Source organism: Acanthaster planci, linkage group LG03 (assembly GCF_054643075.1).
Source record: "Acanthaster planci isolate LZ-2023a linkage group LG03, COTS_SCS, whole genome shotgun sequence".
In the NCBI taxonomy this organism is placed as follows: domain Eukaryota; kingdom Metazoa; phylum Echinodermata; class Asteroidea; order Valvatida; family Acanthasteridae; genus Acanthaster; species Acanthaster planci.
In genome coordinates this window covers 6,655,434-6,671,003 of record NC_141779.1, presented here as the reverse complement: position 1 = coordinate 6,671,003, position 15,570 = coordinate 6,655,434, and the positions used below count along the sequence as shown (strand labels likewise).

The 15,570-nt window shown below is 42.3% G+C and overlaps 1 protein-coding gene across 4 annotated transcripts in view; it reads right to left on the bottom strand.

Annotated features, from left to right (window-relative positions):
* Nucleotides 1–15,570, bottom strand: part of cfap65 (cilia and flagella associated protein 65) — a 340,657-nt gene that overhangs the window by 162,645 nt on the left and 162,442 nt on the right. For all 4 annotated transcript variants that reach the window (XM_022246076.2, XM_022246058.2, XM_022246112.2 and 1 more), the window contains exons 7-9: nt 14,247–14,360; nt 9,567–9,675; nt 9,341–9,456 (exon numbers count right to left, since the gene is read on the bottom strand). In XM_022246076.2, the coding sequence (XP_022101768.2) occupies nt 9,341–9,456; nt 9,567–9,675; nt 14,247–14,360 (339 nt within the window). The remainder of the gene's footprint in view (nt 1–9,340; nt 9,457–9,566; nt 9,676–14,246; nt 14,361–15,570) is intronic.

The window sequence follows — 15,570 nt, the reverse complement described above, 5'->3', positions numbered from 1 at the left end:
CAATTTACAAATTTAAAGATACAAAATATATATTTAGTTAAGAATCTACACCAAAAAAACCCACAAAACACAAAATACAGTAACAGACAAACTTAGAAACAACAGCACAAGCAACAACATCACATCCACACAAACACAAAACACATGTAACACCCCGGCAGGATTGCAAAAAAGCAAACTTAATTACCATCAAGTTGCTCTCCTAGTGCTACAAAAAGAACAAAAACAAAACAAAACAAAAAGGACAGCAGACAGAAAAACAGGAAATGAAAAAACACAACATAAAATATCACCAAGAAAAACAAAACCACAACAAACAAACAAACTAACAAACAAAAACACACCCCAACACACTGCCTCCCGCACCGTAGTTGTAGGACATACACTCGACATTTCACCTGTTTTGTTGGGACCGAAAACGTTGTCGGGACTCAGAAATGTCCCCACAACTCGGTTCAAATTTCCCTAACAAAAGAACTTGTCCCCTCAACGTGGTGAATGCCTACCCACACACACATGCAAGTGTGTATTTGCCTGCAACTGGGGACCCCCTATTGTTCCTCTTTTGTTTGTACTTAAACTTTTTTACAAGACCACCCATATGTTTTGTTCACAGTTGTCAATCGGGGACCCTCTGTCAATCGGGGACCTTATTGTCCTCTATTGTTCAAGGTCCCCAATTGAATGCAGAAACAAATTCACCTACACCTACAACCACACCCACAACCACGACCACAACCAAAACCAAAACTATACAAAACAAACAAACAAACAAACAAACAAACATCAGGGTAGTAGTTAATCTCCGTCTCACTTAAGTGAGCACCTACTGTGACTACAAATAGCACGCACACACGTACTAGAAGACAACAAAACAACATCAGCAATAACAACCACAACCATATCTTCCACAATAAGAACAACAATAAAAACAAACTTGCGAAAAAAAAAATCAACCTAAAAGCAATTATAGGAGCAACAAAAATGTACTCATCAACTCTGGCCTGGGGAAATTTTTAGAACAAGTCACTGTCATGAGTTTACACTTGTTGGGATTTAAATACATATGATTAAGATTACACCATGTGTGTATGTGCTGCAGGTCATTCCGGAGAGCCCACTTGTCTTCCTGGTGTTTTATGACCCTTTACAAAACTGTGTCATCAGCATACTGCCGAAGATCAGACTGAACACAAAATGGCAGATCCTAAACAAAGATGTTATACAATAAAGGCCCAAGAACAGATCCCTGTGGCACACCAGAATGCACTGCAGCCCAAGTAGAAAGTGAATCCGCAGAAATCTATTTGTGATTCAACATCAGTTCAACAACATCAGTTCAACATCGGTCCACAAATGCCATACTTATGTAACTTATGTAAAAGAGCTCGGTGATTGAAACGATCAAAGGCCTTCGACCAATCCAAAAATATAGCATCAATAGGAGGTGGTTTAGAAACATCAATAGCACTAGCCCAACCATGATACAGGGTCGTTAACTGTGTAGCACACGAACACTTGGGTAAGAATCCGTGTTGACTAGGTGAAATTATCCCCCTCTGTACATGTGATTAACAAGACGTTTACAAATAATCCTTTCCAGAATTTTCCCAACAACAGAACACAGTGAAATAGGCCGGTAATTGGACATATCATGAGCATCACCTGATTTAAACAATGGAACCACATTCGCCAATTTCTACTCTTGTGGAACTGAACCAGTAGCAAGGGACAAATTAAAAAGTTTGGCAAGTGGTTGAGCCAAACTATCATGAGTCAATTTAAGCAGCATAGGAGAAACACAGTTAGGCTCTGACAGCAGTTGTTTAATTTCTCCAGGGCTTGTGGAAATATCACCCAGACGAAAATCAGTGATGGTATGGTCACATGAATTGCCACAGATTATGAGAACCATTGCGGAAGTTATTTTGAAAAATTCGATTGAAATTTTGTGCAATACTGGTAGGATCACTAACGACACGGAGGTCACTGTGAAATCTCGCTAATTATACTTTTACGTCACTGACTACTCACAAAAGACCAAAATTGTTTTGGGTTAAATAAAGAGTTACAAGCCACATCATGAACATAATTACAGTGGGACTGACTAATTAAGTATTTGACATCATTGTGAAGTCTTTTGTATTCAGCCCACAAATTTTGATTAATATCACTGCGAACTGCTGCCCTGTAAGCCCTGTTTTTGTTTTTTGTTAAAGCAACAATTTCAACGGAAATCCAAGGATGCTTCTTTCTTCCATTTAGTTTGGCAATAGGGACATCTTTTACAGCTGCAAAAAAGGCTTTAAATCTAACACAGACCTCATTTATATCATCTGTAGAGAAACAGGTATCCCAAGGAATGCTACAAATAGTATCACACAGAATACTGTAGCGCCGGCGGGTCCGGCCGGTGGGGCGCCAGCTCGGACCCGCATGGAGTTGGCTGGCTGCCCGCGCTGGTTGCGAACGGCCCGCGGTTTTCCCGCCTCGCACCTGCGCAGTCCCTGCCGCCAGGCGCCATGTTGCAGAGCTTGTCGGAAGGGCACATTGTGGTGTGCACGATAGCAATAAAGCAGAGGTTTTGTGACCAGAACAGTGAGTTGCACCAGTGTGTCATTCTTACAGCGTCGAATCCTGTGCAGCAGGACACGCTACAATACCAATATCAGCCTTTTTATACTGATAAAATGACCAACTCACAGTTTTATGATCATATGAGAGTGATTAGTGAAATTTATCAACATTATGATCACTGGTTCTACAATTTATAGATGGTTTTATCAAAGGGTTACAAAACATCTGCTATACCACTGCCCTAGTCTGAAAGACCCATTTGCGACAGCCCTTGTTATCATTGCCGATAAGTTATTTTCCTGGTAGATTTGGTGTAGTGTAATTTGCATAGTACAGTATGTCTAGTCCAGCTGCTGTTTTCGACTTGTGCGAATTGTTGCCCTTGAAGATTCCTTTTTTATGACTGGGTTAAATTTGCATATGATGTCAGGCCACACGGTTCTTTCATTCCTTTATGTATTATTATTCATTGGTATGTAATTTGCAATGCATATTAAGTCATGTGGTATCATTCAGCCAATCACGTTATGCTATTCCCTTGCCACGTGATCATACCAAGTATATCAGTGCAGGAAATTCCATTTCGGGTTAGTCTTCGTTAAACGCTGTCGGAAGCTGAAGACTGTAAGTTCAATTGTGTTTTCTTCACGTTTAAGATAGAAAATGTGCCCATAATGTATATTTGAGATCACTGTGTATTTATTTATACCTTTTTTTATGTGACTTGGGAAACTTATTGCAACACTGCTGTGTATACTTGTTCGTAATCTGAGTCAACATTTGGAAGATTTATCGTCGTATTTTGCGTGGGCGTATGCAGGCTATATGGAATTATGTGTGAGTTTGTAAAAGTATTTGCCAGTTGTGATATGTTATTTGTGACGTTTATCTTCTTATAGTTGCTCACGGTATTTTTGTATTTTCAGCACCAGAATGCCACTGTAAACCCTGAAACCTCCCGCAAGCCTGTTTATTTCAGTAGGCATCTTGAATACAATTCACTGCGTGTATTCCAGGGATGTCGATCCCACATACGAATTGTAATTGTGTCATTAAACATACGTTGTAATGATAGGCCTACATGTGATAATGTATGCGTACAACTGAGGGAGTGATCAATTTATTGAACATTAATGACGTTGTAAATTCATTTGAAAGTAAAATTGCTGGCGACAAAACCTCATTTAGCAAAGTGGTAAAATTCCTGAATTTTGACAGAAGATTGCAGGTTAACATGTAGTTTGGACTTGATTATAATTGGGGTTTGAATTTCTTATTAACTTCTAATCTATTTTAATGTATCAATATTTATTTCAGTTTCACCGATTCCTCATGGAATTGTGTTATTGAACTAAGGGATTGGCATTTTGTGTCACCGTATTCCATTCTTTGGTGTTTTCGCGTGCACGTTGGTGACACCCAGGCCAGAGACTGAGCCGAGGGGCACAGACTAAGCAGGAAGACTGGAAGTGCAGTTACCCAAAAGATCTCTCTGCCTAGCCAGATCAAGACACCAGTACATTTATCCATTTAACAACATTAACCACTGTTGATTATCTGATTGTGTAATTTTTAAATAAGTCTTCAAATCATTTGAAGTCTTGAATTTCATATATTGTCTATAACTATGTGGCTACAAGTAAGAGGAATATGTGTAAATAAGAATACTTGAACTTAGTTAAAGAATTTAATGTGTTTTCTTTCATTGTGTTATGAGAGAGTGTTTTTTTTTAAGTGACAAAACGGTTCAGGATACTTGGTTTGAATTTTAGTCAAAATATCCTGATAGCTTCCTCCCTCCATGGGGATTAATTTTTAAAAAATCAATGAAGAATGACCTGATCATTATTCCATCTCTGTGATTCCTTTACATTAGGTTATGGGAAGGCAGCTTACCAAGCTTCTAAGTGTGTACTCTGTGATAAGTCAGCTTGAATTCGTGAGATTTTTTAATCTTCCTCGAAATCGCACCTGACAACATCAACAATCTACGGCAAACAATCTGTGGAAGGATGCATACTTGGGTCAGTCCACGATCTGAGCGGTCAGCTTCATTGATGACTTGCCTCATTTAACATCAATAAACACTCTAAAGTCCAGCCAGTCCGCGTTTAGAGCACTCTGTGTCACTGATGGCTCACCTCACTTTAACATCAATGTACATTCCCAAGTCTGGCCAGTCCACGATCAGAACAGCCAGCTATATTGATGGCTTGGCTCTAAAAAATATCCAATCTACCAGCGAAGCCCAGCTGGCCGGCAACTGGAATAGCAGGCCTTACTGATGGTTACATTTTTTGTACCAAATTAACTGTCTGCCCCCCCAAACTGCATGGACCCCCAAAATGCCAATACATTTTCAAGTTTGAACCATGTGGCGGTAGCAACGCAATTAGTGCCAATTGTACGTACATATCTGTAATCTCAATTAAAGGCTGGTCCAAGTACGAATCAATTTTAACGCATTATTGCAGTGCTTATCTCAGGCCAAATGACTGCTACAGTCGTGTGCATCAGGTACATGCAATGTTTGCCCACTGTTTGCAATGTACAACACTGTCGGGCATTTGAAATCATAAGTGAATCTGAGGCGGATTCAGTTATATCAAATAACAGCAACATGCATCCTCCTCAATGATTACTTGTTACTCAAAAGGAATGATTATCTGTGAAACTGTTCATTGTCATCTCACACATTCAAAACTATTCCAAACACGATCAGTTAATCAGATTATTACACAAGGCAGCCAAATTTCTAGACATGTGATTGGACTTTTTGAAGCGAGTCAGGATTTATTACATGTACCAAGTTCAATGTCTCCCTTCCTGTCCCCTTATTTGTCACATAACCTGCTGGAATACTTAGTGTGGGGAACTAGTGGTAATTTAGATTGGGCCGTCACTTGTTGGAAATAACCTTGTAACCCTGCACCTCCTGTGCCTGTGCCTCAGAACCATAACAGGAAGATTGTTTTCATTGTCGACTGAAAACATCACTGAAGTTTCTGAAAACTTGCTGCAGGCTTCATGGCATATTTTACTTGAGATGAGTAATAATGCTTGTCCAAGTTTTCTTTGCGCTTTTTGTTTCAATTTGGAGAACTCTTGCTTCAATCAGTCCCTTGAAGTTCTTGGCATATTGATGGCCCCCATCCAACAATGGATGGTGTTGAGACCTGAATGTACACAAAAGAAAACAATTTCAGCCAAAATAACATTTTACCATGTTTTGCATCAAGGTCAGTTCATACCGAGTCTTGAAGTGAAAGCAAAACTGTAATGTCAGATCAAATATGTGTTCTGCAAATTTGCAAAGGTTGAAAACATTTCAACATGAGTAAATTTTGTTGCAAATATTTTATGATTTCAATTTTGTTTTAATTTGCATACGACTGACTTTTAGAGTCTAATTAGCCCAATATTTAAAATAATAATTTTTCTTCCTTTTACAGACTTGTGACCATTATGTTTAATGGACGGTTAAGAGGATTTGCAAAAAAGTTGGAGAAGTTGTCTGGAAATTTCCAAATACATGACCATGTATATGCACTCTTACTCAGAATGCACTCTATAAACGGTGATCAAAAAAGCGTGACTTTGAATTTGCACCTGACAATAAATCATGGAGTGACAGGTAGGGTTTCAGAGTAGAGGCCGACATTTAAGAAGTACAACAGCATTGTAAACAATTATAAATAAGGTTATAATGAAACAAAAAGATAAAGGGCAAAATAAAAAAAAAATGTACAAAACCCTAAATTGCTGTTTAGCTAAGCCAACCCTGGTGTCGCTTTGAAGAGGTGATCACTTATGATGGCAAGTGTTGTACAGCAGTCTCTTGGTCTCTTGTAATCTATGAGCTTCAAGCTCATTTTCCTCTAAGAGTCTTCTTGCCCTCTCCATGATTTCTGAGAAGAGCTTATCAACTGCAGGCCTACCACCCTTATGCTGCTTTACTGAGGGTTATTTATCAGATGAGGACATATTCACTTTCTTTGCTGATTGGTATCGACAACTTCACAAAGGAACAACAGTAGTTTACATGTATGTGTGTTGTGAAAAAACCTAGAAGAGCACTGTGGGAATGTAGCATGGTGAAAAAAAAGCAGCTGGCATTTATCTCATGAATTTGGGATGGTTAAAAAGTAGACTGACAGGTCAACTCATAAGTATGCCAACTCGTACGCCGACTAATTTGCATGCAGTTTGGTCAACTCATACACAAACCAACTCGTACATGTATATACCGGTCATGCTCACATCAACGAGCATCAACAAAGTGTGAACAAGTCATTCAAGCACATATATGCAAAAATTTTAACATAAACAATATTAATTAGGTTCCTAAATATCATTTTCAATGCATCACACATTTATCAAAAATAATATTTCATTATGGGAATTTGAGCAGCAAAGTCGGGCCTACTTGTGCAGCCTGACAGGCCACCATCTTGTTTTCGTGTGGGCAGCAGAGAAAAAAAGAGGGCGATCACCTTACATCAAGAAAACTGTTTGTTTTTCTGCGAGAACATGGAAACAAATTTGATGTTTCTCTTACACAGTGGCAAATGTCAGAGTCTATAAATATGATGAAAACCACTTTTAAATCTTTAGAGGGTATATTCTAGTTGGTGAGGCTTGTTGACGCTTATTAATACTACTTATTGATGGTAAACAGCACAATCGGTATACATGTAGACACAAGCCAACTCGTACACTGACCAACTCGTTTACCAGCATCCAAAGAGATAATTTACTGTCATAATTCACACATTTGAGCATAGTATTGAAAAGAAAACCGACCTACCATGAATGATTCAAACCAATTTTTTTTATTTGGCATTGTAACTACTAAGATAACAAGAGATGTTATGAACAAGGTTCTGTTTCAAGGTAATAAGTAGTTTTCACATACTAATTGATAAACATGTCAAAATTATAATGATGTATTTTGATTAACTAATATTTATAATTTTACAAGAATAGATTTTTTTACCTTGGAGTGGTGATCTGGTCATTTTGGTTGAAGAGTACTTCCAGATCATTTCTACATGAGTGCCACTTGGAGGAAGGTTTCTATCCTCATCTTGGGATGCCATCTTTTCATAATGGTGAACAAGCTCATTTGTGGGGATCACTTGCATCTCCATGGGTATAAAGTATGTGGTGTTATTGTGTTACCGCATTTTGTGAATACACACAAACCCAGCAAAGTTTTACCACAAAGTTTATATAAGTTTTGGTTGTTTGATTGTTGGGGTGGCTGGGTCGATGGGGTTGTTACGGTTGCTTGGAGTTGTTGGGTTCTGTGGGATTGCTTGGTTTGTTTAAGGTTGTTGGGGTTGTTTGGGGGTTGTTGGGATTGCCGTAGTTGTTGGGATTCGCTTGGGGTTGCTTGGAGTTGTTGGGGTTCTTTGGGGTTGCTTGAATTGCTTGGTTGTTTAGGGTTGTTGCGGCTGTTTGGGGTTGTTGGGATAACTTGGATTGTTTGGGTTGTCAGGGGTGTGTGGCGTTGCTTGGGTTTGTTAGGGTTGCTTGGATTGTTTGGTTTGTTTAAGGTTGTTGCAGCTGTTTAGGGTTGTTGGGGTTGCTTGGGTTATTTGGGATTGTCGGGATGTTTGGGATCACTTGAATTAGTTGGGTTGTCAGGGGTGTGTGGCGTTGCTTGGGTTTGTAAGGGTTGCTTGGATTGTTTTGTTTGTTTAAGGTTGTTGCAGCTGTTTAGGGTTGTTGCGGTTGCTTGGGTTATTTAGGGTTGTTGGGATGTTTGGGTTGCTTGGTTTGCTTGAGGTTGCCAGGGGGGTCGCTCGGGTTCTTCGGGGTTGTTGGGTTTTTGGGGGTTGTCAGGGTCGTTGCAGGTGTCTGGGATGTTTGGTTGGGTTGGGTTGCGCTTGGTTGAGTTAGTTGGTCTGGTCAAAATTACCTGCAAAATCCATCTTGCCAGAGTTGTCAAATGTTCGCAGGAAAAGTTTCTATGACTCACAAATCAGTGTTCGCTTGCTTCCGTGCCAAGTATGAATGACCGGCTGATAATTGATGGAAATTTGATGTGTGCTTGTTGTTACGAAACTTTTTGTGAAATTGGCCCAAGTTCAATCGTGGTCAACTTTAGCGGATTCACGGCAGTGTACTTGTCTCGACATCAAATATTTACATTTGCGATGTTTTTTAAGCACCTCTGTGATATTGGGCCCACCTCTAGGGCTCTCCTTTCTGTAACACTAACCGATATAAAACACAAATAAAACTCATTCTTTAAATTTGTATAAAAATATCTATATCCCGTCATAAACAGGGATGAAGTCATATACTTTATGGCAATGCCAAAAAAACCTCAACATGTTGAGTGCTGACCGTCATCGTTGAAGAAAAATGAAGCAGAAATCTCTAAGTACAATTTCGCGACTTGGACAACGATAGGTTACTTCAGTACGTCTAGTCAACAAAACAGAATGCCGTATTCAGATTAGATTTCCTGTCTGATGTTTATTCGTAATATAGGTCCCACACGAGCTTGCTCATTGAACTATGATATGCCTCAGTGCGCTTGGCCATACCTTCAGTGACATTCCACTGTCCTTTGCAATGCCTAACTTGTTGATAAGAACGCAGACTTTATGCGTAAAAATAGTTAGGACCAATTGGAAAGCCGCCTAAGCAGGAGCATATGCCCTTAGCACAAGTACATCTTTACCATACAAAAGAATCACAGATATTAATTAATTTTGCTATTGAAAAAGGAACGCGATTGCATGATAGTTACCTGAAATACTGCTGCTACACTGGACGTATTGATAACGTCCACACTCCTTGCTCCTGATTGGCCAGTGCTAATCAGACCGTAGTTCAAAATCTTGCTTCCTAGGCTAACTTGTGGTCCTGTAAAAGAACAGATGTTTTTTGATGTGAAGATGACTTCATCAAAAAGCTTTCATTGCAATAAATGTATACAGATCATCACTAAAATTGCAAAATTAATCAATAATTACCTGAACATCTTCCAACCAGCTTAACCACCGTCTTGCTGACTTTGTCAATGGCATGTACATGAAGATAATCCACACTCTCCTCATTGACATTCTGTGGCTGAAACTTCACCTTGGTAAAACAGGTAGATTTCTCTTGTCATTTTACAGAGTTTCAAAAATAAAACAGCAACCTTAAATATGTCTTTGCTGAAAATGTTCCCATCAATTAAACTCCTCCCCCACATTGGTGTGGGTCGGGTCTCCTAGTGATACTTACCCCTGTCAAGCCTACATATGCAAATTTCCCATGTGCCTATTACAATTAGCTGAAAAGACTTGATTATGCATGCTGCCCTTTGACATTCCACAATGCACTGTGGTCCCGCTGCCATGTTCGTCCTTCTTTTCAAAGTGGAGAAATTCCCGAAGGCAAAGTGGGGAAGGATGGGCGGGAGTGGCTGAACAGGGTAAGTATCATTAGGAGACCTGACCCACACTAATGTGGAGGACGAGTTTCCTGCATTCACATACCCCTGTCCAGCCTACATATGCAGGGTGGCACTGTACCCTGGAGGAGGGTCGGCGAGAGGAGAGTAGTTACTAGAGAGCATAGTCGGGCATCGCCCAAACGAACACTCACCAGAGAAAGAGGTATCTACGATGAAGAATTAATTGTTTGATGTGGACGCAGAGGCGGCCCGAACATCATGGGCTCTGACATGAGAACAAGTCGCCTTGTCATGCTGAGTAGGCCAGTCTTGGTTCACGAAGATAATGGCCGAGACTGTCCATCCGGCAATAGTGTCCTTCGCGCTGGATGAAAAAGCTTTGTGGTTGTGTTGAAGAGTCTGGAACCAGGTTCCCGGCGGTGCTTGGTCCTGGCGAGGTACCACTCGAGAGTACGAAGTGGACACCATTTCTTGTCAGAGTTATCTCCCGAAAGAGAGGTTATGTCAGGGACAAATATGTTCAGAGGCCGGAAGGCAGGCGTCTGGTTCTTTGTCAGGAACTCAATGGCTGGGATAAGGTGAACCCCATGCGTTTCCCAGCGGATGTGACCTTCAGCAGTTGACAGCGCATGTAGTTCGCTGCCGCGTCTGAAGGTAACGACCGCCAGTAGGAATGCCAGTTTGATGCTGAGATGGACATCAAATGCACCGGTAAGCGGCTTGAAGGGGGAAAGGCAAGAATGCGCAAAATATCAGGAGATGAGTATTGTCGGTCAATGGGAAGAGGTCAACGTGGGGACGCTTGATCTTCGCGAAGATCTGATTGACGCTCAAATGAAAGTGTCTGCTATGCTGTTGGTTGTTCCTGCTATGTGAACAGCTTGCAGGATGATCCCGTGATCGATCGCCCACATGAAGATCTGCCTTGTAAGGACGCAAAGCTGGAGGGGAGCGCGTACCGCCGAGGTGGTTGATGTACGCTACCACTGTGTGGAGTTGTTGCTCTGGATGCTCTAAGTGTTGCTGGAAGGGGCGAAGGGTGTCGAATACTGCCTGAAATTCCAGCAGGATGATGTGTTTGTTGCGGAAGGAAGAGTCTCAAACCCCGGATGCACAGAGCGGAAGAAGGGAGGCCCACCATCCAAATAGCGACACATCCGTTGTCATCGTGACGTTCGGTCTCAGTGGAATGAAGGGACAGCCTGTCAACAGGTGCTCGTTGATGGTCCCCCAACGGAGGTGGTTGTGAACATTCGGCGGAAGAGGGACCAGGTAGAAATCGCTCTTGGGGCGGTACCAAGATAGGAGATTTAGTTAAAGTGGGCACGTCGCCACCATGGGACGAGGTCGATCAAACTGGCCATTAGTCCAAGAAGACGGAGCCAGGCTAGCGCCAGAGGTGCCTCAGACCGCAAAAACTGAAGGGCGCATTGCTGCAGATTGAGGATGCATTCCGGTGTTGGAGCCGCAATGCATTTGAGGAGGTCGAGGGCCGCCCCTAGGTAGGTTAGCCATTGTGATGGATCAAGAGCTGACTTGTCGTAGTTGATGAGGAACCCTAGGCGTGTCGCGACGTCGAGGGTGAGAGAAGTGATGGCTCTTGCTTTGTCCGGGAGGCGACCGACAATCAACCAGTTGTCCATATATTGAAGATAAGGATGTCGCGCTGTTGCAAGTAGGCAGCGAGAGTCTTGGCAATTTGTTAAAGACCCTTGCGAGGTTGAGAGGCCGAAAGGAAGAGCTGGAAACTGGAAGATTTGGCCGCAGTACTTGAAGCGGAGGAACTTGCGGTGCTGTTTGTGTATCAGGATATGGAGATACGTGTCCGGTAGGTCTATAAAGGTGGTCCAACACGGGGACTGGTAGAGTGGGTAGGACCACGTTCAGGGTCTCCATTCGAAAGCGTCTTGGCTTCATGAACTTGTTGAGCAGTTTCAGAGTGATTATTGGTTGCCACTTTCCTGGTTCTTTCTTGGTTGTCAGGAAAAATGACGAAAGGAAGCCAGCGGATAGCTGGTTTGGATGCACCTGTGTGATAGCTCATTTGCATAGCAACGCAGTTATCTCCTCCCCAGAGCCAGGCGCTTGGACATGTCGCGGAAGACCATCCCAGAGCAGAAGACCATCCCGGACGATAGAAGGGGGAGGATACAAGTTGCCTCGGAGTCTGAAAGGGGCCCCTGGGTGGGAGGCGGGATGACCGGGAGAGGGTCCGGGTCAGGTGCCGTCGCCGCTGGCTGAGGATGAGAGTCTATCTTTCAGGTGAGCGAAGAGAAGGCCTCCGAGAGAGACTGGTGGGTCGCCATCCATGGAGGTGGATCCGGCTTGGAGTGGCACCTCTTCTTGGCCTTGGATGAAGAAACCGATGAGGATGGCCTTGTACTTCTTAGTCTTCGCCAGAGCAGGGGAGCTGGAGGCCAGTACAGTCAGAGGAAGGACCCAGTGAGGATCCCCCGAGAGGTCCGTCGTCTCCTGCGAGGAGCGTCTGAGATCGGATTGGCGGGCTCATGACCGGAGTCCAACGGCAGCTTGGAGCTACGGATGAGGTGTGTTGGACGGAAGCCCCAGCAGCATAGCAGTCCAGAAGGGGTACCATCGTCTGAGGCAACGGGGGGGCTGGGGAACATGCTGAGTTGCTGACTTGCCCATGACAGCAGCGGTGGAACATGGCGATCCCACTTTGAAGCCCGTTGCCTGCTGGGAGGGAATTGACTGGCAGTTGCAGTAAATCCGCTCAACCCGATCAATAGGTGTAGAGTGGGCATTGATAACCACGGGTAGTAGACCAGCATGCTCCACCTGGTGGGTAGGTGGATGGTAGTCATCAGTGATCACAGGCATTGTTACGGTACCGCTCTCTCAGCCCAATCAAACCTGGTAGTGGTCATCAGAGATCTAGACATATTGCGGTACCTCCACTCAACGTGATCTATGGAGGTTATTAGCGATCTAGGCATGTTGCGGTGCCTCCGCTTCAGCCTGATCTTGTCGATAAAAGTCCGGGGTGTGTTGTGGTACCTCCACTCAACCCCGGCCTATTCAGGGTCTCTCCTCGTCGAGGCTGCTAATTGGATTACGCACAACTGCACCACAAAGGGAGCGGGGCAGTCCACCAAGCCCGCTCCGCTGCCAGACCCATACTGTTTTGGGCCATTATTATTCGAATGCATGCACCACATAACGAAGAAAGGGCCCTCCAACCCTGTTCAACGGCCATACCCACATCACACCTTACAGTAGGTCACATCTCAACCTGTATATGATGCACAGAAAAAAGGGGCAGAAAAGAACCACAAGAAAAACAAAGCATGCAAAGAACAAAATATGAGAATAAACATTCTTACCAAGAGATAAGGAATCACTCTTTTTTTCGAAACAGGATTCAATTCAATTCACAAACACGAAAGGTACGGAACTCGAGAATCCAAAAATGTCATAAAAGACACGTCCATGAACGATAGGCGCTGAGAAAAGAAGGACGAACATGGTGGTGGGACCGCAGTGCATTGTGGAGGGTCAAGGGGCAGCATGCATAATCAAGTCTTTTCAGCGAATTGTAATAGGCACATGGGAAATTTGAATATGTTGGCTGGACAGGGGTATGTGAACGCAGGAGACTAGCAAATTCAAAGTCAAAACTTTTTCCCAGTCATTTGGTATCATCATTTTTACCTTGCATTTTCCAAAATGCCCTTTAAGCACATGTCTGGTATGAGCATGAGCTAAGTTCTACACAAAATACTAAAATCTTCTGGCACAAAAAGTGATGTGTGAAGCACATACTGCGCCATGTTGGACAGAATACAGTGGTGCTGATGACGAGTGAAATCTTCACTCACGAAATACAGACCCATTGCTACAATGTACATGCCTAAGGGTGCCTAAAGACAATTAGGTCAGTAATAGTCATATATCAGGTTTAAGATACATATGGTAGGAGTCAAACTTGCTGAGAATGGCCAAGGGAGCAGCTGCGGAAGCTTAATTGGGAAACAGACTATGAAATTATGCATCAACCCCACAGTGTTTCATATAGGGAACAATTCACTTGTTTTCTGAATGGCTAATGTGTGACTTCAGGCCAAGCACACAACTACCATTTTGTATAAATACCTTCTATTTTCTGTCTTTCATTCTTCACGAAACTATGCAACCCTCTTCCCCCAAAACTACTTTCATGCCCTCACTCCCTTATTCCGATGAAGCAGAATAATGACTAGTTCATCATGAACCCATGGGATTGATGACTTACTGGAATCTGAAGTAGACTCTCAGATGAAGCAATTCCATTTGTTTGACTACAGTGGAAGACAGTATCAATAGATGTGTCGATGCTAGGATGCTCAATTGTGAATGGTACAGCAACCTGAATTATACGATGAAAAAGCAAACACATAAATATGTTAAAGTGAACGTTACAGTGTGATCCTGGAATAAATCAGTTTATTTGTTATTATTTTGACCAGTTTCCTGAACAATACAAAGAATATTTGCAAGACCTTAATTATCAAAGATATACAGGTACATGCGCAGAAAATGCTGAGAAAATACTGAGATTTCCTGATGTCATTAACCACATTGCGCCGGAGGCATTTATGAATGTTGATTCTGTTGAGAAGGGAGATTTTTCATTTGTTTCTGTTTTCAAAATTCATATCTTTATTAACTGGACACTTACACCCACACGAAGGACTTTTTTTTTCAAAAATCTTCAAAAATTCATATTTTTTTTCTGAACGCCTAAACCCCATAAAATGGGTGTCCCGTGGCGAGTCTAGTCCTCACAAGCAACTTCCATTGACCCTTTGGTTTTGCAGCCACACCGCCCGCTCTGTATGGAGCCCCAATTGTGTGTGTTACATAAGGGCTCGTTTGTTCCGGACCTTGGCCCAGTGCGTTGCTATGCTGCTGTGTTGCTATGCGGAGCGATTGACGGTCAAGACCTCAGCGTGTAATATGCGGTGAGTGAATGGGAAGCTGTGCACGTGCACTGGGCTTTGTCAACTGTTCAATGAGTGTGGGCAATGACGGACAAATGAATTCATGCTGTAAAAAAAGGGGTTTTAAAGTGTGGCTTTTTCGTGGCGCTGCTCCATATAACTTTCGCTATTTTTTGAAGCTATTGGGTTTTTTTTTCTGTTATATATTTTCCCATCTACCAAACTTATATCCCCCCAAACCACTCTCATATTTTATCTCCCAACTTGTTCATTTTCCCTCCCATAGTGTAAGATATTTCCCTTCCCAAACTTTATTTCCCCAACAATTTCAAGTAAAATTTAGAAACCAATAAAATAAAGTACACATAGAAATACACACAGACAAATATTTGGAGAGAACTTCTTTTTCTCGTATTTTCTTCTTGTCATTTCTCTTGTGTTTTCTTTTCATTTCTCATTGAAATAGTTGAACTCATAAAAGTAGTAAAATAAATTTCCACTCTTTCTAATCAAATAAAAAGCAAACACCGTTGCAAGGAATAAAAAAGTACTTTCCAGAAACTTTGTCTTTTTTGGTCATTTTTTTTCAAAGGTTGAAAACATGAGCTAGTAAAACCATTACAAGGAAATGTGCCA